This window comes from Mus musculus, chromosome 15 (assembly GCF_000001635.26).
Source record: "Mus musculus strain C57BL/6J chromosome 15, GRCm38.p6 C57BL/6J".
Classification (NCBI taxonomy): domain Eukaryota; kingdom Metazoa; phylum Chordata; class Mammalia; order Rodentia; family Muridae; genus Mus; species Mus musculus.
The window spans coordinates 73,308,700-73,332,265 of record NC_000081.6 but is presented as its reverse complement, the minus strand read 5'-3'; the positions used below and the strand labels follow the sequence as shown (position 1 = coordinate 73,332,265).

The 23,566-nt window shown below is 39.2% G+C and overlaps 1 protein-coding gene and 1 long non-coding RNA gene across 36 annotated transcripts in view; one reads left to right on the top strand and one right to left on the bottom strand.

The window, feature by feature from the left end:
- Ptk2 (PTK2 protein tyrosine kinase 2) overlaps positions 1-23,566 on the top strand; it is a 218,719-nt gene that overhangs the window by 91,555 nt on the left and 103,598 nt on the right. For all 35 annotated transcript variants that reach the window (XR_003951347.1, XM_030248328.1, XM_006520427.4 and 32 more), the window contains 5 exons: positions 1,251-1,417; positions 6,430-6,517; positions 11,146-11,225; positions 11,429-11,491; positions 22,397-22,451. Coding sequence is in view for 33 of the 35 variants with exons in the window: in XM_030248328.1 (XP_030104188.1) it covers positions 1,251-1,417; positions 6,430-6,517; positions 11,146-11,225; positions 11,429-11,491; positions 22,397-22,451 (453 nt within the window). In the remaining 2 variants the exon portion in view is untranslated. The remainder of the gene's footprint in view (positions 1-1,250; positions 1,418-6,429; positions 6,518-11,145; positions 11,226-11,428; positions 11,492-22,396; positions 22,452-23,566) is intronic.
- On the bottom strand, positions 7,146-21,166 carry Gm41344. The gene is made up of 2 exons (XR_875404.2): positions 13,424-21,166; positions 7,146-9,864 (listed from the first exon to the last, which is right to left on the bottom strand). It is a non-coding gene; the product is annotated as a predicted gene, 41344 (long non-coding RNA).

Here is a 23,566-nt window from a genome sequence, read left to right as displayed (position 1 = left end):
CATGGTCCTGAGTTCAAATCCCAGCAACCACATGGTGGCTCACAACCATCTGTAACAAAATCTGATGCCCTCTTCTGGAGTATCTGAGGACAGCTACAGTGTACTTACATATACTAAATAAATAAATTAATTAAAAAAAACAAACAAACCTAGTTTTTTCTTTTGTTGATATTAATGGTGATGTCAGGTTCCTTTAGAAAGCCTTTTTTTCTAGCACTTAGGAGGCAGAAGCAGGTGGATCTCTGTAAGTTTGAGACCAGCCTGGTTTTACAGAGTAAGTTCTAAGACAGCCAGAGTTATATAGAGAAACCCTGGCTTGAAAATTTTAGAGAGATCGCTCACTTTCCTTCATCTTCATCACTAAAGAGACAGTACAGTACACTGTGTTTTGTATGTCCTGCACACAAAGTGCAGCATGTGAGTCAATCTGATTTCTACACAGCTTACACATTTGTCTTTTTTTGTTTGTTTGTTTTTTGTTTTTTGTTTTTTTGTGGGGCTTCCTTTTGGAGGCAGGTGAGAAAGAGATGGCCATTCTCATAGCTCCAGGAGAAACTTCATATTCCTTGTTGATGTATTTGAAGGCAGCTGTCTCTTGAACTCAGCATAGTAAGTGTTAGAGCAGTAGGTTTGTAGGCATTTAAAATTGCCACATTCTAATCTATACAAAAGAGCAAACTAGTTATGACTGATTTATAGAACATCTCATAGTTTTTTTGTTTTTTTTTTTAAGGTATTGATGTTATAGTTTGCTCTTTCAGAAGATACTGTCTCAGAAAGTGGAACTTGACAGGGCTGGTCTGCGCTGACAGGATTGAGATATGTAAAAGTGGAGTTGCTGAAATATTGCCTTGTTTATCAATAAACAGTTGGATAGAGAATCTTTTTTGTGTCCTCCCCCTGCACAAAGTTTTTCCTTATTCATAAAACTATTGTTGCATGAGAAACAGTAATTCTTATATGAGATTAACATTTTGTTTATATGATGTACTTATTAAGATTTCCCATAACGACTGGAGAGATGGCTCATCCAGAGGACCTGGGTTCTGTTCCCAACACTTACATGGTAGCTCGCGGCTCTCTGTAACTCCAGTTCCAGAATATGTCCAGAGTATGTGACAGCCTTACATAGACAGATGGGCAGGCAAAACACTAGTGCACATGAAATAAAAGTAAAAAATAAAAACATTTCCCATAACTAACTAGAGTTTTTTGGTCTGTAACCATCATTTCTGTGGGGTGTGTTCTAGGGCATCATTCAGAAGATAGTGGACAGTCACAAAGTAAAGCACGTGGCCTGCTATGGATTTCGCCTCAGTCACCTGCGATCGGAGGAGGTGCACTGGCTGCACGTGGACATGGGTGTCTCCAGTGTGAGGGAGAAATATGAACTCGCCCACCCACCAGAGGAGTGGAAGTAAGAGTCTAATCCACCACAGCATGGCTATGCTGGATTACTTTGTGTGTTAAAAATATGTGCAAGAACATGAATGTGTATGTCAGCTTTTATACTGCTCGTAATAATTCTATGTAGAGGAAATTGGCTTGTAGTTACTAACCAGTGATCCATTCAGAACACCTAGTTAAACGTGTTTCTCTTTCCATTCCTTGTCTTCTCTCATGGTCTTTGTTGATCTCAGTTGTTCTCAGTGCTTCTGCTATGCTTGCACTTCTGCTCTAAGTGATATTGCTGCTTTATGAGCCAGTGTTGACTTGTCCAGGAGAGCAAAGCCAATGGCCTTATCAGTGGGCTATCTAATAGCATACTTTTCCAGTAATCTACATTCATCTGAAAAAAATGGTACACATTTGTTCATACATAGGATGGCTGTGGGAGTGAGCTCTAGTGATCCCTGCTCACAGGGATGTAACTGAAGTTATTTTAAGGGGATTCAAAAGATTTCCCAGCAGTGCAATAGTGGTACATGCCTATAATCCTATAGCACTAGGGAGGCAGGTAGATCTCTGTGTGAGTTTGAGGCTAGCCTGGTCTACAGAGTGAGTTTCAGTATAGCCTGAGCTATACTGAGAAACTGTCTTAGAAAAACCCAAAATAAAATAGTAAAATATAAAAACAAATTAATGTTTTATAGACCCTGGGAAAAGAATTTTCAGCAAAGTACAAAAATTTAAAGCATTCCTTTCTTTAATTTTGTAATCCTTTACTGTGGAATAGCTTGGGACATCAGCTCTGTTTTAAGGAGCAGAACTGATGACTGAGCAAAGAAACGTAATTTGGATTATAAAATTCTTGCTTTAATAAAAATTCCTTAAACAGTAAAAAAAAAGAAAAACCCAAAATAAACAAATAATAAATAAATTAATAAATAGAATATTTTCAGTCTTTTGTCCTTTCCTGGTTAATGTTTATTAATTTTTATGAGTAAGTGAATCCTTTTTAGCTGGAAAATCTTAAATCTAAAATACTAAGTTTTGAGAGGAATCTATCTTTCAAAGGTGAACTTTCCATGTTGTACTCTGAGGCATGCACTCATGAAGGTCAGTAGCTGAAACAAAGGCCCTGGTCAACACTGGAAGCTAGCTTGGTTAGATAAAGCTTGAATACATACAGTTTTGTGTCAGTTGGGTAGTTCATCAGAGAATATAGTTGTATTTTCAAATTTGTCAAATCACTGGGGTGAACAAGCTATTTCTGGAGAGTATAATTAGATTGGTTCATAGCATCTGGTAGGGAACAGAAATTTGAGGTTCTAAACACTTAATCAGACCATTTAATGTTTAAAAATTAAATATCTAAATGTCAAATAAGAATAACTGCAGGTTTCTGCTTGCTGCAGTTAGGTTCCATTCTTCTTCTTCTTTCTTTTTTTAATATTTTTTTATTACGTATTTTCCTCCATTACATTTCCAATGCTATCCCAAAAGTCCCCCATATCCTCCCCGGTTCCATTATTCTTTCGCACACACACTTTAGAGGAAGGTTCATTCCCCTGGGTAATGCCTATTAATTTCCTGCGCAGGGTATCTATGCTCAGGGAATATTATTCTTTTCAACATCAGTTTTTGTGTTCTTTTAAGCCAGTTTATTTTACCTTAAATAAAATAGAGTAGAGATTATTATTGCTAAAACAGAATTTGATGTTTGAAAAATTAATAATCCATGGATGTGGAGTTGAATATTGCTGAAGACATTGCAGAGATGACCAGAGGAAGCAGGAACATATACATGAGGGATGTAAAGATGTTATAACCTCTCGCTTCTTACCTCCCACTCTCTAATGTGATAGATATGTGTGATGTGTGTTTGTGTATGCTCGTGCCTGTGCTTCCCACTGCATCTTCACATATCCTTGGGTGGGTACAGAGAAACCAGCAAGCAAACTACTCAGTCATCTGTGCAAAATGCCTAAAGATGTTGGACAGAGAAGAGCAGGATGGTGGGGTGGATCTTTCCAAGGCAGTGCTGGGAGATCCTGAGTGTTTGAGTTGCAGTGCTTGAGTCATTTCTGCTCAGAAATGTTCTGTAGCTTCTCTAGATGGAGGGCCAGCTCCAGAGGTTTTGCCTCTTATGTAGTCTGGCTCCATCTGCTGCTTTCCTTCTCTGATGGCATTCGTGCCTCTCAGGTTTCAGCTTCAACTAAACTCTGAAGTGTAATCTGAAAGTTTTTGTCAACCTAAATTGGGATCTGAGTCTTTTCTCATGATGCCTTTGGTAGTTGCTGAGTAAACTAGCCCTCCATTCTTCCCGACCTCCTGTTCCCTCCTCTGCTTTTACACTTGCCCCATTTGAGCCTCCAACTTTTCTAGTGGCTTTCATAATATATCAAGTGTGATGCCTCACTTACTGCTTTTGTTTCATGTGAGTGCTCAGCTGTGTCACCACCAGTGTTCACCTTTCTCGCTCAGGAACTTTCACACTCATCACTCTGTTTCTGACTCTGGTTGTGCATGGGATCACATTGGTCTAGAGTAAAAATACTTTAATGGAAATAGAGTAAGGTGATGTGTTGGTAATATAAGCAGGAGGGAAAATAGTGTTCTGGTAGCAACCAAACTATTACAATAATGAAAGTGAGCTCACCTCATCTTCATTTTTACATTCAGATTTTCTAAAGATTGTATTTGATCTAAAAGTTGCTGCCATCTGTCTTAGTCAGGGTTTCTTTTCCTGAACAAAACATCATGACCAAGAAGCAAATTGGGGAGGAAAGGGTTTATTAAGCTTACACTTCCACATTGCTGTTCATCACCAAAGGAAGTCAGGACTGGAACTTAAGCAGGGCAGGAAGCAGGAGCTGATGCAGAGGCCATGGAGGGATGTTATTTACTGGCTTGCCTCCCCTGGCTTGCTCAGCTTGCATTCTTATAGAACCAAGACTACCAGACCAGAGATGGCATCACCCACAAGGGGCCCTCCCCCCTTGATCACTAATTGAGAAAATGCCTTACAGCTGGATCTCATGGAGGCATTTCCCCAACTGAAGCTCCTTACTCTGTGATAAGTCTAGCTTGTGTCAAGTTGACAAAAAACTAGCCAGTATACCATCCAAGTTTTGTTTTGTTTTTTCTAAAAAGAAGATTTATTTATTATTATTATTATATGTAAGTACTCTGTAGCTGTCTTCAGATACACCAGAAGAGGGAGTCAGATCTCATTACAGATGGTTGTGAACTACCATGTGGTGGCTGGGATTTGAACTCAGGACTTTCAGAAGAGCAGTCAGTGCTCTTAACCTCTAAGCCATCTCTCCAGCCCCGCCATCTAAATTTTGCTTGGTTTGTTTCGTGATTTTAATAGCGTTGGCATTGTCAGTTAATATGTTGGTTTTGATTCTGAATTTTCCTCATCAATCAGAGGATTATTTAAGTGTGTCTTCAGTACTGACTGCTAACTTGTTCTCATGTATCATGAGAAGAGTAACTTATTTATTTTAGTCTTGGCTTGCCTGGAATTCAGTATGTAGATCAGCCTAGAATTTACAGAGTACCACAGTCGCTGTCTTCCCAAGTGTTGGAATTAAAGCCATGTGCCACTACACTGGATGAGAGGGTAAATATTTTTATGATGCTTTTTTTTTTTTTCACTTTTAAAAATTCTGTTCAGATTAGTCTTTGCCCTTCAGGGCTTGGTTAATATCTTCATTCCTTTTGGAATGGATATGTGTAGTTTTGTGCAGACAGGATGGTACATGCCTTTAATCACAGAATTTGGGAGGCTAAGGCAGGAGGATTGCTCTGTGTTTATGACCAGCCTGGGCTACCTAGTAACTTTCTGGCTAACCAGGATTTCATAGCAAGACCCTACATCAGTATAAACAAGAAAAAGTAATGGAAAGTGAATGTGTTGTGGGACCCTACATAAGCTTCTTTTTATGCTATCCCAATACTGTTTGCATTTGTCTGCTTGGAAATAACATGTTAATGTATTCAACTAGTTTTTGTTTTTCTGAAACATCCTACCCGATTCTGCATTTCAGATTGTAATGTCTTCATTGATAATTCATGTTGGGATATGTGTTTTTCTTACATTTCTCTTGTCACTAACATGATCTAGAAGGAAATACCACAGTGCCAGTTTAGTGTTCTAAGTCTGCCCATACTGTGTCTGACTGATACTTCTGGAGAACACCATCTAGGTTGTGTTGTGTTTTGTTTTGTTTTGTTTTGCTTTGTTTTTTGAGTTTGTCTACTTTTTTGTCATGATTATATTAAGGTTATTTGTCTTTTAAAACTTGTATAGTCAAGATGTCCTGGGGACTGGTGAGATGGCTCAGTGAGTAAGAGCACTGACTGCTCTTTCTAAGGTCCTGAGTTCAAATCCCTGCAACCACATGGTGGCTCACAACCATCTGTAATGAGATCTGACTCCCTCTCTGGTGTGTCTGAAGACAGCTACATGTACTTATATATATAATAATAAATAAACAAATCTTTAAAAAAAAGATGTCTTTTTGTTTTGTTTGTTTTGGTTATTTGGGACAGAATCTTTCTGTGTATCCCTTGCTGACATAGATAGGCTCTGTCAGATAGGCTGGCCTTGAACTCAAAGAAACCCACCTGCCTCGGCTTGAGTGCTGGGATTAAAGGTGTGTGCCACCACTACTGGCCGATCAAGATGTTCTTTACTCCATTGTATTAGTCAGGGTTCTTTAGAGTCACAGAACTTATGGAATGTCTTTATATTGAGGGGATTTATTGTAATGACTTATAGTCTGTAGTCCAACTACCCCAACAATGGCCAGCTGTGCATGGGAAGTCCAAGAATCTAGTAGTTGCTCAGCTGGTCTTCTGGAGCTGGGACCTGCTTAGGTTCCAACAGATGTGCTGGCAAATGAGTGCAAGCCAGTGAAGAGAGGATCTTCCTTCTTCTAATGTCCTTATGTAGAGCTCCAGCAGAAGGTAGTTGTAGACTGTAAATCGAGAAAATTATTTATTTCTAATCATTGTATTTTGTGATTTGTTCTTTAGATATGAGTTGAGAATTCGTTACTTGCCAAAAGGATTTCTAAACCAGTTTACTGAAGATAAGCCAACATTGAATTTCTTCTATCAACAGGTATAAAACACTTTCTTCTAAATATGCTGTTTTGTTTCTTTGAATCGTTTTTATTTTGTGGTTTTTTTTTTAGAGTAATATTAAACCTTGTATTGAAGAGACTATCAATGTAGAGTAGTCCAGTGTTAAGAGTGTTAACTCATGAGAAGTTGGTTTTATTTTGTTTTGTTTTTTGTTTTATGCTTAGGCAAGGCTTAAATGATATTTGTTCTGGCCAGGCATGCTTTTAGTCTCAGAACTCAGGAGGCAGAGGCAGACATATTTCTGTGAGTTCAAGGCCAGCCTGTTTGACTTTTGTCCATTTTGCCCGTGTCAGCAAGTACTACATAGAGAGACTCTGTCTTGAAAAATAAAACAAACCACCACCACCAAAGATGCTTCTACTGTATGTGGACAGTTGGCCATGACCACTGTTCTCTGATTATACTTGATCATGACATCAGTAGCTTTTTCATGTAGAAAGTCCTGTCAGTGAACTTGGATAATTTTTGGTTGCTAAGTTTTATAATAAAGCAAAATGAGAGTGTGAGACTTCTTGGGGGGTGGGGGGGGGAAGCCAAACGCAATTACTTGTGGCATGTCTTAGTTACTTTTCTTTTACTGTCATTAAGACACCATGACCAAGGTATAGAGGAAAGACTTTATTTGAGGATCACAGTTTCTGAGGATGACTCCATGACCATGACAATCATAGTGGGTAACATGGTAACAAGCAGGTAGCAGCTGGAGCAGAAGCTGGGAACTTACGTCTTGATTGACAAGCACAAGTCAGAGAAAGCTAATTGGGACTGGTGTGGGCTTTTGAAACCTTAAAGCCCATCCCCAGTGACACACCCACTCCAACAAGGCCACACTTTCTAATCCTCCCCAAGCAATTCCACAAACTGGGGAGCCAAGAATTCAAACATAATGAGCCAATAGAGGCCATTCTCATTCAGACTATCAAATTCCACTCCCTGGCCCTCATAGGCCTATAGCATAATATGTTTAGGTTAACTTTCTAAGTCCCCATAGTCATCAGTGTCAGCACATTTTAAATGCTCAAAGTCTCTTCTAAGACTCAAGGTAACTCCCTATAAAATCATAAATCAAATTACATACTTCCAGCATAACAATGGCACAGAATATGCACTACCAGTCCAAAAGGGAGGAAAGGGGGGCATAATGATGAAATACTAGACCAAAGCAAGATGGTCACCTAGCAGGGAAAACTCCAAAATCTGTAATGCCATTTCTGATACCTGAGAGTTTAGATGGTTTTGCCATGTGCTTGCTATTCATTTTGAATGTTGTGACTGGAGAATATCAGGCCACTGAAGACCACACATTCCTGTCTACTAACCACACAGCAGATGTGAACTGATGCTCTAAGAAGATATATCATCTCTGTGTTTCTAGGACCTTTCCAGTCTGTTGTCACACTTGTCTGCAATTCACTTATTCACACCCCCCTTTTATTTAAAACAAATTGTTAAATCATATAACATACCTTTAGAAAGTACAGGGAACTATCTTGTTATGTTTTTGCCTGCTTTTATGACTACATAATGTTTTAAGAAAAATAAAGATGACAAGTGTTATAGTCACCCCCTTTCCTATGTGGATTGTTAGGGTCAGTGCTGGCCCAGAGTCTCAGGTGCTTTGTGCACATGCATAAGAAAATGAAAGTGCAATCAAAGTCTGAGTTTTGGAAATTTATAATTCTGGGTTATAAGCCTGTCTCTTTAAAATTTGTTTTTGAGACCCTTTGTAAATTATCTTTTGAGTTTTGTATATGAAGTAGGACTATTAAAGCTTTCCCTGAATAATTACATCTATCAGAAGTGATTTATATAAAACATTAGCCCTAGAACCTGACTGCTAGTAGATTCTCCTTAGATAGTGATTCTTCTATAATCATCTGTAACCTTTAGGCTTTCTCTGAGGCAGTAAGATGGGATTATGAGGGTGCTGGTGTCCAGACTGAATGAAGCATTTTAACAGATTAGTTCAGTATGAGAATGAATAGGTGTGTGTGTGTGTGTGTGTGTGTGTGTGTGTGTATTTATATATTTGAAGTATGGTATAGTCTACCAATGGGGATATATTCTGAGAAATGCATTTTTGGGAAGTTTTGTCATTGTGTAGATAGCACAGGGTCCTTGCACAAACTAAGATGGCTATATCATCAGACAGATCTTAAGGAACAAATACTGTTTTTGCAGTCATTTTATTGACTGGAATGTTGTGTGATATTTGGCTATATAGGTATATATGCTGAAATGCTTGATCGATCTGGTTTATTTCACGAATGAAAACAGTTCTTCTGGAACTAATGGGAGAGTCACAGTTTTAAAATGATTAATAAGGGAAATGGACAGTGAAGGTGAGGAGCCCTGAGTCTTACAGCACTCTCTCAGGGTGTGACTGAGCTCAGTGGCTACAGAGAATGCCGGAGCAGAAGACAAGCAGGGCTGTGACACTAATGGGGTAGCAGTAGAAAAAGAGTGCGCATAGAGTCCATTCAGCTATCTAAAGAATATAGGTGTTTTCAGACTACAAGTTTTAGCCTATGAACCAACTGTTCTGAAGAAATGCCTTGTATAATTTTAGAGTAAAATGTTTATATGTGAGAGCGTTTTCCCTGAAGATTGTTATCATTGTCTATTTTTTGCAACTAAATAAATACTTGGCTTTAATGAGTGGCTTAGAACACTTTATTGATTTTCTTATCTCTGAAGAGTGTTTAGAAATTGCAGTTATTGACCTTCTGGACAGTTGGTTAATGCTCTGTTTATCATCAATATGGTATTGAAAGTCCGCAGTGGTACCTGCCCTGAATCCTACCCCAGGTGGTTGAAAGACAATAAGACCTTCCTCCTTCTAAGAAAATAGGAAGTCTGTATGGGAGTCATAAGTTTAAGTGAAACTTATACTGTTTTACACCAGCTGCTCAGCAGTGAGTGTAGATAAAGGGCATTTGTGCTCAATACAGGTTTTCTCTAATGAATAGGGGTGTGTGTGTGTGTGTGTGTGTGTGTGTGTGTATTTATATATTTGAAGTATTGTATAGTCTACCAATGGGGATATATTCTGAGAAATGCATTTTTGGGAAGTTTTGTCATTGTGTAGATAGCACAGGGTCCTTGCACAAACTAAGATGGCTACATCATCAGACAGGTGATTTCTCTAAGCAATTAAGTAGATAAGCAGTGTCAGACACTGGCCTTCGGGGTTTTGCAAGAAAAGATCTTAATGAAGGCTGTGTGACAAACAGGATCAAAATCCTTGAACTAGAAGCAGGTAGCCTAGGAGATAATAGTTGAAAATTTGGAAGTTTTTCTTGAGCAGTAGTCAACATACTTCTCCTGCAAAGAGCCAGAAAGTGAATATTTTAGACTTTGAAGACCAAGAAACAAAATTGAAGACAATAAGAAGGTAGGTGTACAGCAAGACAAGAAACCAATTTTGGCAAGCATTTGTGTTGATGTTGCTCATACTGTAACTGCATGTAAATTTTGGTAATAGAGGTGTGTTGCAAGGGAAGGCAGACATTGTTCCACTCTGGGTTCAGAGTACATGCCCTTGTTTTCAATATCAACTGCAGATTTTTGTCTTTTAATTCAATTCTGTGAGGAAATTGTGAATGTTTCAGCTTTGCAGATGTATTCATACTGACAGGTATTCACACAAACTGGTGTCATTCATTAATGTGTGTGTGTGTGTAAATTTATTATTATTTGCATGTATGTGGTATATATATGAATGACTGTGGGCATCATGTGCCACAGTGTGCATCTGGACGTCAGAGTATAACTTTCAGGATCCCTTTTTCCTCTCCATTCTGGGTTCCTGGGATCAAACTCAAGTAATCAGCTCTGTGCAGCCAGCCCTTTTATTTGCTCAGCCATCTTACTGGCCTGCTTTTTGTGTGTTTGAAACAAAGACTCACTGTGGAATGGCAGGATTGTACCACTAAATCTGGCCCCATCTGTTTTTAATTGAACATGTTTATTGCCAGAGGTATCACCACTGTTGCTTTATGTTGGACTTCAGGTGTGTTCCTTCACAGATTTATAACAGAGTGAACAGTTAGGTGGGGACTGTGAGGTTGTACATTGAATTTTGAAGAACATGAATTTTTTGTGGCTTTTGCTCTGAGGCCCCCAAATGCTTTGGGAACTGGATTTATTACTCAGAGAAAAATTGTTCTGCAGTTTAGTAGAAATGCTGCTCATTTCTGCTTTGGGCTGAGTGGGGAGACCATGAAGCAGCAGAGCATTGTTGTGGCTTCAAAGCCACACACAAGTTGATCAGTCTTAGATTGTACAAGCCCACGTTGGTAAAAGGTGCAGTAATGATGCTTGCTACCGAAGCCTGGCAACCTGAATTTCATTGCTGGATCCCAGGTAACGTGGAAGGAGAGAACCAGCGCCACAAAACGTTTCTCTGACCCGCACACTTCTGTGGAGAACATGCATGTGTACAAAAGACTTATATTTTACGTTGTTTTCTGGTGTTACTTATTTTGTATCCAAATTTCAGTATAATTATTGATAAAATGTGAACAAATATGTAAAAAGCATTCAGCAAATATTTAGGGATTGATCATATTACAAACATTCCTGTCTTCTATTCCTTTATTTCAGGTGAAGAGTGACTACATGCAAGAAATAGCTGATCAAGTAGACCAAGAAATAGCTTTGAAGTTGGGTTGTTTGGAAATTAGGTAGGTAGTAATGCTACATAGTTTTTGTGTCTGTTTAATTTTTATGTATTGTCTTCCTTATGAAATTATCAGTAAAATCATGATTAAACTGTGAGATATTCCACATTATTTACTATTAGATCTGCCTTTCCTAGTTGTCTCTCCTGTAACAGCCTAAAGATTACTTTTATACACACGTCAGTGTATGTGTTTCCTGTTTTTAGGCGATCCTATTGGGAGATGAGGGGTAATGCCCTAGAGAAGAAGTCCAACTATGAAGTATTAGAGTAAGTACTGCACGTGCGAGCTGCCCATGCAGACTCTTGAGTTAACTTCCTCCTAGCTCATCTCTACTTAGAGGTTGCCTGACGTAATGGTCTTCTCAGTTTTTATTTGGAGGAGAAAAAGCTTCTAAAAAAAAAGTGCTGATGGCCTTAATCTTATTCACAAACATTTAAATGTAATGTTAAATGTCTTACAGTTAATTATGTGTATGATCTAACAACATAAATACATTTATACTAGACAAATGGGTTTGGTTTTTAAAAAGTATACGTTAAATTTCACTGACATGATACTTTGCTTCTGTTTTACATTGAAATTCCGAGTTGCCCATATATTGGTTAATTATTCATTTTCTCTGCAGATAAATGAAGGATTCTTTTAACAAATGGAGAAATGAGAGTTATTTGCTACTCATGTATTAGAGAATGTAGAACAGGAGACAATTTCTAGTAATGATACTAGTTTGCATATTTATCTGTTGTGTTTCATTGTTTTAAATGTGTGTAAGGGAAATTGGACCTCAATAAAAGTATCTTGATAAACGTTCTGTGTTTCATCTTGTTGATAATTAATTGAGCCAGATAGTTAATATTTATCATATCTGAGCGAAGCTCCATTTTACTGTTATTTACCACTATAGTTTCCATCTGTATTGTTATTGAAGTTTTTGTAGTATTTTGAGAGATGTGCTAACATAACATCAAAGTTTGCTCAGAGCTCATCTGTTGTAATGAAGACTATAAATGGCTTTAGATTTTATTTAGACTTTCTAGGCCAGTACAAATACTTTTATAGTATGATAGTATCACATTCCCCCATGCTGAAAATAGGAGCTTGTACAGCAGATATGGTCATAGAAAAAGAAAAGTAAAAGTATTTTGGAAAACAGTTACTGTTAGTAATAGGTACTTTAGATTCATCTTGGCTGTTTGTAAGCCTTTGCTGGTCCAGTCTGTCCGTCATGTTTAACAGTGCCCAAAGCGAATGCAGCTTCTACTCTCTGAGTTTAAGACGACAGTGTATGCCTAGCAGATAATAAATATGTCTATGAAAATATGTCACATGCATTGTATCCACTGATCGATGAGACGGGTACAAAAGAAGTAATTTTCAGTAGAATTTTTACTGTCCTTCCTTAGTTTCGGTTTAGCAGTTGCTGTTTGTTTTTGTTGTTGTTTGTCTTGTTTTTAATTTAAAATAGATATATTCTTCAGCCTTAGAAACTCCTTATTACTTAAAATTCAGATTGCTAGAACCTGAGAAATTATTAAAGGTTTTTTCGTCTTTTGTTTGTTTTTGGTGGTGGTTGTATGAGACAGGTTTTCATTTAGCCTGCTGGCTTTGAACATTAGCTCCTATTGCCTTCAGTCCCAGTACTGGGATTGCAGGCATTCATCTAGATGAAGTATTTGGAGAAAGTTTTAGGTTCCAGTTCCTAAGTTAGAAACGAGGCAAGTTTTGCAGTACTGTTGATGTAAAGCTGGTTTCTAGAAATTACAAAAATCAGGCAGCAGAGAACAAATTAGCAGAAGAGAAAGGATTGGGGTCTTACCCAGCACCTTTAAAATTCATGTGTGGGTTCTTTTTTGTGAAAAATCAGAAAAATGGACTGTGAGATTCCTTTACAAAGGTCAGAGCTGTGGTTTTTACTACTGGACAAGAGAGGAAGAGTCAGAGCATACATGTGAATCAGATCCTGCTTAGGAGACATGGCTGAGCCCCTGAGTGATACAGTCTGTAGTGCTCAGTTTGTATATGCATATATATGTAGTGATCGCACAGGTAAACATGGTGGCTACTGCAAGAAACGATCTTATATTCTGTGACTATAACTTTGCTTGGCTCTTTTGTATGTGCTTCACTTAAAATACCCAAGTTTTTGCACTTTTGCCACAGTGACTCTGCAGTTGTGTCATTTGTATGATGTCACTTACCACTTCAAAGGATTGGTGATAGCTGAGTGGTTGCATGTGCAGAGCCCCTGGCTCCAGGCCTAGCTTTTCTCTTGCTACTTGATGAGAAGCCTTTTGTGGTATACAGAAGTGGTCATGCTGGTAGCTGCCTGTTGGTATTACCAGAGGATTGAGTTTCATGATCCCAGAACTGTGAATTGACTGTAATCAATACTGTGAAGAGGAGAGATGATCAGTCAGCATGAAACCAAACTGTAGAGCTCTTCCAAAGAACATTGGCCAAAATGACTAACAGAGTATAGGCGTTACCAGTTGGGTTAATTTGGAGTGCTTTTGAATGGGTTTTAGGTTGTTTTCAAAGGTAATAAAATGTTCTCTAGTTAGAGAAAATTTTAGTTACATTGTTAAGTGGGGCAGGATTCATATCCCATATTTTTTCAGTCTTTTTTTTTTAAAAATATTTATTTATTTATTTTATGTATACGGGTACACTGTAGCTGAACAGATGGTTGTGAGCCTTCATGAGGTAGTTGGGAATTAAATTTTTAGGACCTCTGCTCGCTCCTGTCAACCCCCCTCACTCAGTCCCTGCTTGCTCCAGTCCAAAGATTTATTTATTATTATACATAAGTACACCGTAGCTGTCTTCAGACACACCAGAAGAGGGCGTCAGATCTCATTACGGGTGGTTGTGAGCCACCATGTGGTTGCTGGGATTTGAGCTCAGACCCTTTTTGAAGAGCAGTCAGTGCTCTTACCTGCTGAGCCATCTCGCCAGCCCATATTTTCTTAGTCTTAATACAGAACTTAATCCTTTGGAGGAACTAGTGGGTTCAAGGACACCACAGAAAATGCCCCACAGAATCAACTAGCCAGGTCTCATAGGAGCTTAACAGACTGAACCAACAACCAGGGAGCCTGTTTTAGGTCTGAGCTAGGTCCTTTGCATACATGTTATGGTTGTTTAGTTTAGTTTTGTGTTCTTGTGGGATACCTAATAGTGGGAGCAGGGGTTGTCTCTGACTCTTTTGCCTGCTTTTTGGGACCCTTTCCCTCCTACTTGGTTGCCTTGTCCAGCCTTAATATGATTACAAGATGCTCCATGTTAGTTTAATATCCCTGGGAGGCCTGTTATTTTCTGAAGGGAAATGGAGGAATAGATCTAGGGGAGAAGGGAGATGGCAGGGAGAGACTAGGAGAAAGGAAAGAGGGGAGACTGCAGTCAGGATTTAATATGGGTGCAGCATGCATCCATTGTAAATGAGATAAGGTTAGGTGTAGATTCTACCATTTTATCCAGCCTTATCATCCTCTCTGAAGACGTCTACATCCACCCTGAGTGTATATACCTGTTCTTCTTCTATAGCCTGTTCTTCTCTTCTTCCTTCCCCCAACCCCTTCCTAAATGACCACTTCCTTAACTTAAATGTTAAATGTGTATAAAAATTAAAACCAAGTGGTGGAGGGCCCCACAATCACTTATAACTCCAGTGTACCTTGCACCTCTAATGGTTTCCATGAGCACCCACATGTAGCATAACACTCAGGCAGACACCTACACAGATACATACATAAATAAAAAAATAAATCTTTAAAGAAAAAAAATATATTTGAGACAAGATTTCTCTGTGTAACCCTCCCTGTTTGTCCTGGGAACTTACCCTGTAGCCCAGGCTAGCTTTGAATTCAAAGAGATCCTCCTGCCTCTGTCTCCCAAGTGCTGGTATTAAAGGCTTACTACCATTGCCCAGCAAGTGTTTGTTTTAAAACCTTTGAAATTGGACCTGGAGAAATGGCTTGGTGGTTAAGAGTACTTGCTGCCCTTCTAAGGACCTGAGGTCAATTCCCAGTACCCACATAGTAGTTCACTATCGCCTGTTACTCTAGTACCAAGTGATCTGACACTTACTGTCTTCTGAGGATACCAGACACATATATGATGCATAGAAATATATGTATACAAAACACCACACATCCAAAAAAAATTCAAAGAAAAACATGAAACCAATAAGTAGATTTCTGTTCCTACCTTTTTAATGTGTATCTTTGCTTACTTTTTATTTATGGTTTTTTTTTGGGGGGGGAGTCTCACTGTGTGACTCAGAGTGACTCAGTCTCCTCAGTATTGAGGTTGCAGGTGTATGCCATGAGGTCTGGTGTTTTTGTGGGGTTTTTTTGTTTTGTTTTTTTTTTTTAAGGTTCATTGCTATCCTTGAGGTGTCTGGTCAGAACACAGTCTGAGAATTACCTTTGATGTGGTGACTGTGTCTTAATGGATGATTTAAGACACCCCCCCCCCCACTATGTAAATGCATGAAATACACAAAAAAGTGAAGAGAATTGAAAAGTAACTGGCTCATGTGCCTCCATACAATCTCCACTTAACATGATGTTCTATTTGCTTCATCAACTTTTATATTCAGCCTGGCTTAAAAAGTTCCTTTTTGCCTCAGAGAGGTAGAGCCTAACCCTTTCTTAGGCCTGGGGTCCATGCACAGTACCTACTCACACACTTGCATGTGTACTTACGCACTGACTTTATAGTCAGCCTTTCGACCTGCATGTCCTGGATGTCAGCACTTTACAGAACATTAAAAGAAGCACAGTAAAATAGACAGCTGTCATGGTGGCCATGCTGGTTTACATTCATGTGTCTTTAATGTTTGCTTTCTGTTTAGAGACTCCTTGTTCAATCATACAAACAGAGTGTGTGTGTATGTACATATATACGTATGTACATATATACACATACATATATATATATATATATTTGTTTTTGTTAAATTCTGTTCAGTGATCTCTGTGTCTAATAATTTTTTAGTTTTGATTTTTCTGTCTTAGTCTATTTTCTGTTTTAGACTTTATGCACATGAATGTTTTGCCTGCATGGATGTATATACACCCTGTACATGCTTGGCTCCTGAAGAAATCAAAAGAGGGTGTCAGATCCTCTGAAACGACACCTAACAGATGATTGAGAGTCTTTATGGGCGTGCTGAGACTAAAACCCGAGTCCTTTGCAGGATTAGCTATTGCTTTTAATGGCTGAGCCATATCCTCAGCCCTGGTTTGTATTATCCATTTATTTCTTGCAAATTTTCTCTCAAAAATTTTTATCTGTATCTCCTATAAATATTATCCACCCAGCTAGATTCCTTAACTCCAGTTTTCAGATCTTTTAACTTAATAAATGATGTGTGTGCACTCCAGCAAGTGCTTATGTTCTCTTCATTTTTTATGTTCTAGAACTCTGGGACAGAGCGTGCTGCTGCTGCTGCTGCTCCTCCTCCTCCTCCTTCTTTTTTTTGGTTTTTCGAGACAGGATTTCTCTGTGTAGCCCTGGCTGCGCTGGAACTCACTCTGTAGACCAGGCTGCCTCCCAAGTGCTGGGTATAAAGGTGTGCGCCACCACGCCCAGCCAGAGCATGCTTCTTAACTCTGTAGGTTTATGTTTTCATTGGAAAAATTATGCCGTTATTTCTCTAATATTCCTATCAGTGTATTTCCCCTGAAACCTCCCAGGATCTCATTGTATAGCCTTGACTATCCAGGAACTCAACAGAGATCCACCCACCTCTGCCTCTCAGAATGCTGGCATTAAAGGATTGTGCCAACATGCTCATTATACTGTAGTAGTAATCTTTCCTCCTGGCCCATAGCTTTGGTGTTTGTGCTACTGTTTGCCATTCCCTCTGCAAGTCTAGGCTCTGTGCTGCCATCTTTTCCTTCATTCTCAGTAACTCTGTGTCCAATTTACGTGTTGTTTTATTTCCCCCTTTTTTCTTTTGCATAATTGTCTTATGCTTTGTACTTGATACTAATCTTGTCATACAGGGTTGTCTTAAGTCTTCTGCTACTCTTGACTCCCACTTAATCTTAGATGAGGTGACTTGGGTTACACAGGCTGCATTTCTGAAAATTGCAGTGATTACTTCTGAGGAGATCCAAGGAATGTTACCACTTCTGCCTCCCTTAGTTCCCAGTTCACTGTCCAAATGTTAGGTTTTTTCATCTCTCAATATACACAGCTTCAACTATGAATTTCACTAGAAGTTCCCATAGAACTGAGTGTAGACAGCCAGCCAGGGCATCCTGCAGACCTGCATGTTGTATTAACTTTATCAACCAAACCATCTTTGCAGTATCTCAATCTGTTTGGAGACATTACTGGTGTGTGTGTGCGTGTGCGCCTGCCTGCCTGCCTGCCTTCCTGCTCATCTGTGTTTCTTAGGGTTTCACTTGCCCAGAGTCCAGGCTGTCCTTGAACTTGGGATGCTTCAGTTTCCAAGAAGTCCGAATTATAGATATTTACCATCATTCCTGTCTTCTGTTTTCATGAAGTAGGTTGCTTATAAGAATGTTAATTTGTTTGTTGGTTTTGACTTTTTGAGCTAGTCTCAAGCTGACATTGAACTTGGAGTACATCCCAGAATGACACTGAACTACAGCTCCCTTCCATCCATCTCCCAGATGCTGGGGTTACAAGCCCATTGTATCCAACCTATATATTTTATGTATAGTTTTTGGTGGCAAAATTCTTTTTGTCATCTTGGAATCTTTTTTAATTTCCTCATTTCTTGAAAAGTAGATTTATTCTGTTTATATTTCTAGATTAGTAGTTAATTTTCTCAGTGCTTCACAGATATTTACAGACACCTTGCTTAGTTCTTATCTTCTATCATGCATACTGCAGAGCCAGGTCTGTGCCCTAGGAGCAGTGTTAGCTAAGGTGATACTTGTGGTTCCTATCTGCCATGCCTGGCTTGCACAGTACCCAGTAAGCCTCCCTCCCATTCAAGGGCCGGTGGGTAGCTTGGAGCCATTTACAATTTGTATACTTTTCAGTACAGAAAAAATGTTCACATTCAGAATGTTACCTGTTTATTAACAGCTTCAAGAGCCTCTCTTTGTTTTTCCTTCTATGAGGAAAAAAAAAATCATTAAGTAGTCCATATACTTTTAGTAGTCTAGTAGTCAGATCCTACTAGAAGAAAACTCAAGTGTGATAACTTACAGAATACCTTTCAATTTTACCACATTTCACAAGAAAGATTTTGATCATGTTTAAAATAATAAAATGAATATCTAACTATATAGGCCCACACTATTTGGATACCTTTGTTTGTTTGCTTTTCTTTTTTCTTCCCATAAACTAAAGATTTTTATTACTTTCCCTTTTGTCATTCTAAGCTTGACAGACCTAGGGTGCCTTTTCTTTTTTCCTTTTTTCAGAGGAGTGGTTGGTTTTTCAAAACAAGGTTTCTTTGTGTTACTCTGACTGTCCCTTAACTAGCTCTGTATATTAGACTGGCCTTGAACCCCAGAGTTCTGCCTGCCTCTGCCTCTCCAGTGCTGGGATCCAAGTTATGCACCACCACTGCCTGGCTTCTGTCAGTGAGGGTGCAGCCTCACCTACTCCTTCACATTCCTGATGGACAGACTTAATAGAAGTTAGATGAGACTTCCGTGTAAATCTGAAAATGAGGCCAAGAGGCTGCCACAGGGGGCCACAGGTTTAGATAAGAGTCACACTCCAAGCGGTAGGGTAATGCACTGTTAAAATTCTGACTTTGATGTGGTGTTACTGAGGGTAGAATCCTACCACCTGGGCCTTAACTTCTCACTTTGCTGATTTTGAGGGGAGGGAGGATGTAACCAGTCAGGATAATGACAAACACCTGGGTAAGGAGTTACTTACAGGAGGAACATGGCCAACTTCCCAGTGGCTGCACCACTGAGGAGAATCTCTCTCTCCCTCTGTAGCATATTAGTTTACATGGACATAGGATTCTTCACTTACACACTTAGCTCCTCTTCAATATGTAAGTTGGGTATAGTCTAATCAGAAGTCACAAAGGCCCGTGTGCTTTGGTTTGTGGACATGAACATACACATGCAGAATGAGGTCTCAGACTTCATAGCACCACAGATTCTGAAGCACTGGAGAAACAATGCAGCTGGAGAGGAGTCCTCCTGCCTATACTGCTTTTCTGTCTCTTCCATTCTGGATACCCATATGGTGTCAGTGAGGAAGGGAAGGCATGTACAACTTTCCAAGCAAGAGCATACTGAAAGACAGGACAACCAATACAGTGGTGAAAAGGCTCCAAGATTGACAGAGGCAAAGGGAAAATAGAAACATTTTAATCTGAGTAAACAGACATTAAGAAAGTTCTGCAGGAAGGCTCACTGGCTGTAGATCCCAAATGCTAAATTGGTTGGCTTGAAGCATTGTTAGGTTTTAGAACTTTTCATATTATCACAGGTTAGTTGTTTGAGAATGTTACATGAGGAATTATAGACCAGGCACACAGCTATCTTTCCAGCTCTTGGAAGGCCTAGGAAGAAGGATCATGAATGTGACACTAGCCTTAGCCACATAATCAGTGTCTTTACAAACAAGCAGACAAACAAACCAAGAAACCTTTTAAAAGACCAAAAACCAAAATGAAGGCATCTGTCAGGAGAAAACAGATGAGCACAAGTTCCCTATACCTTAAGTCAAAATCATCTGAACATAGAGTGCATGTCACAGGAACCCTTTTTGCAACGTGGGATTGCTTTCAGGAAAAGGCTCTGAGGTAAAGACAGTTATGTGGGCTCTGTCTTGATGCTGTGTCAGTGCTGTGGGCCAGCTCTCCACATCCCTCTGTGCCTGTTGCCCTATTTGAGGAACTCTGGAGCTTATGTGGTTGTCCCCATGGTAATTGTTTTCATTCCCAGTGTTATTGTTACCATCTCTGTCCTTATTGAGGGACCTTCAGGTGCACTGGGCAGGAAGGGTACTGAATGTTAGGTAGTCACCAACACAGCTGTGTGCCTTGGCACTCTGTGCTGAGGATGGTGGAAACATTCTGGGTCTGGTCTGCCCTATCCAGTCAGTAGGTATTTTCCACATGTGAGACTCTTGAACACTGGACACAGAGCTGCTAAAGCCAGGAACAGCACTTTTAATTTAGCTAATTTACATATAGCCATTTGCTACAGTGTTGAGCAATCCTGCTCTAACCTAATATTATTGACCTGTTATTATGTGTATGTCCTCCATAGTAACACTGAAGTAAGGAAGGAGCCTAATAGCGTATGCCTGACCTGGGGGACTGCAGTTTGGCAGTGTTCTCAAATTCTCCTTTGAGTTTGGTTTGTGTTTATTTTGTTGCTGTGGTTTTGTTTTTAATCAGATGGATTTAAATGCATTCAGGATATACCTTTTGGTATCTACTAATATAGTAGAGTTTCACTAAAAGCTATGGTTCTGTTTATTTATGTATGTTTATTTACATATGGGACAATTAAATAGGGTTTGGGCATGAGACATGAAGTGAAATTACTGTAGAGCAGTTCCTTGGCAGGTAAAACCAGAAAACAGCAGGCCAGAGCCAAGAAAGTGACTTTTGGATGTGGTAAATTGGTTTAACAAGGAGTCAATTGATTCGGGTGCTGCTGCTCAGATTATAGGTTAATGAATTTAATTGGATGGGAGGTCAACCATACAAACCCCGTGATTTCTGTGGTTTTGACTATAAAGTGATTGTGAAACAACTCCTTTTTGTTGATACTTCATATTTACTTAGCTTCCCCCCTTGTACCTCTGCAGAAAGACACCCGTACAGTACCTGACATTAAATTTTGTCCTTGGTCCTTTTCTGTATTTTCATGATTTCCTGATCTCATGTCTTCTCATGTACATTTCATCTTCCTGGAAAACAGTGCCATCTAGTGGACAGACTGCTAGTTCAGCACACAAAAGTGGTACATTTCAAACAAGCCTAACCTGTTTTTTTTTTTTTTTTTTTTCAATGTGTTTCTTGTTCTGAGGTTTTTAATAATAGCAGGCCCCAGTTTATAGCCCAACTTGTCAAAATTGTTGGGATTTCTCACATTTCTACACATTTAGTTTTTGAACCAGGACTAATCACTTGACTTATTATTCCTTTTCCCATTTTGTGATGTTGAGAAGAAGAAAAGTGATTAGGGATGAGTTAATAAATTTTAAAGTCAAGGAAAGGTGGACTTTGGTAATGCACATCTTTAATTTCAGTACTTGGGCAGCAGAGGCAGGCAAATCTCTTGAATTCAAGGTCAGCCTGGTGTACAGAATGAGTTCCAGGGCAGCCAGGACTACACAGAGAAACCCCTCCCCCAAAAGAAAATCAGGGAGAACAGCAATCACCACTTCAGATACGTTTGAAAGGTTTACTGTTTACTGCTTTAGAGCTGGTGTGAACCTGGGGGAGCCAGCCCTAAAGATGAGGTGAACTCCAGTCTGAAGCAACAGCCAACTTTATTTAGAACATCTAACAACTTATACTGTGAGGGTTAGGAGTCACATGAGCAAAGTGTCCAGTCACAAGGGTAAGCTGCATGTGGTAGACAAATCACATGGAAAAAACAGGGTTTCCCATAGTGGCATGTAAACAAACAGCAATTACCAGTTGTAATAAATAATCTAAAGTAAACTCCTATCTGCTACATTTGGGAGGGACACAAAAGCATTTTCCAAAAACAGTTTTGTGTTTTTGAAGAAACTGAGACTCTTGTCTTACTTTTTTACAAGTACTCAGAATTCCCGTCACAGAGTTCCATTCTTGGACTGTGTTCCAGCAGTTTATTATTAATTAGGCAGTTGAGGAACTCGTGTGCATAAGGATCACCTCTACGCCACACCTGAGAAAGAACAGTTTCATTACACGGCCATTTGCAGTAAGGCAAATGGGACTTTTTCAAAAAGGACTTCAACAGTAGAGGGGAAACAACCAAAGATTTCTATTGAAATGGATTGTAATCGTGTTTTTGTGCATAGCTACAAAGTAATTTATCTTCTTCCATGAGTTTGCTGACTGGTTGGAGCTTGATTATAATTGGTTCTTTCATGAACAAACAGAAGAATAAACTACTTTTGCATTCTTTCAAGTATGTTATTACTGATTGATGCTGTTATTTGTTTTTTTTTTTATGCTGTTATTTGCTAATATGCTTCTTTCTATATTTCAGAAAAGATGTTGGTTTAAAGCGATTTTTTCCTAAGAGTTTACTGGATTCTGTCAAGGTAACTAGAGTCTACTTTATCATAATCTAATATAAAGCTCTGCATGTATACCTTACCTACTGAAAACTTGCCTTTAATAAAGTGAAATGGTGCATTTCTCCCTTACATGATAAAGCTGCAATGGCACAGCTGACTGTGTAAGATAGGAGTCTGTTAACTTCAGGCAAGTACATTTTCGCAGGTTCAGCCTTTCTCCATAGAACCTTGGCTTTACTTGATGGTTGTAATAAACACCTAAGTGCAAAACTAGAAATAGTTCATGCTGCAGCCCTGTCACCAAGGTTTGTCAAGTTTTGAATATTTTGATATACAAAAGAAAAGGAATACTGCATTAAAGAATCATAGTGAATCATGTGCAGTGTGTGCATTTGTGCATTGCTGCATCCCCACATGCATGTATGTCTCTGTTGTGTGTGTGCATTTACCATTGCTGGGGCCCCTGTGTATCACTGTGTTCCATGTCTGTCTGTGCATTTATACACCACTGGATCCTCTGTTTGTGTGTCTTATGTGTGTGTGTACACCACTAGGTCTAACGTGTGTGTGTGTGTGTGTGTGTGTTTATGTGTGTAAGTGCTGCATTTGTGTGTCTGTCACTGTTTCCTTTGTGCATGTTTGCATTGCTGAACTCTACATATGCACAGTATAATGGTCAATCTCTTACTTCCGTGTGGTTTCTTGGTGGCAACTTTGGAATCCTACTCCAGCAGTGTTATCATTGGAGACAGAGCAGCTCTGAATGTTGTTTCCTATCCAATCCAGAGCACACCTCCAAACACCAGGTTATGGAGGGAGAACATAGGATTTGGTCCAAGAAGGGTTCCATTTGCCAGCCTCACAGTATGGGGCATAGTCTCTTATTTCTGCAACAAAGAGTCTTCTGTAGGGATGGTGTTTGACAGATAAATATGTATATTTCAATTCAATACCTGTCTGGTAGCTCAGGAATAGGAGGACTGTAGAGGCATGGAAACAGGGTAAGCCACAGTGTTTACAGCTTAACATTGCTCTAGCTAGCATTCATTTAGTGGCTGTGTTTTATGTATCAGTGATTCTCAAATGACGATGCCTTTGGTGACTTTTGAAAACTGCTGTCTCCTCAGATTTTCATGTGT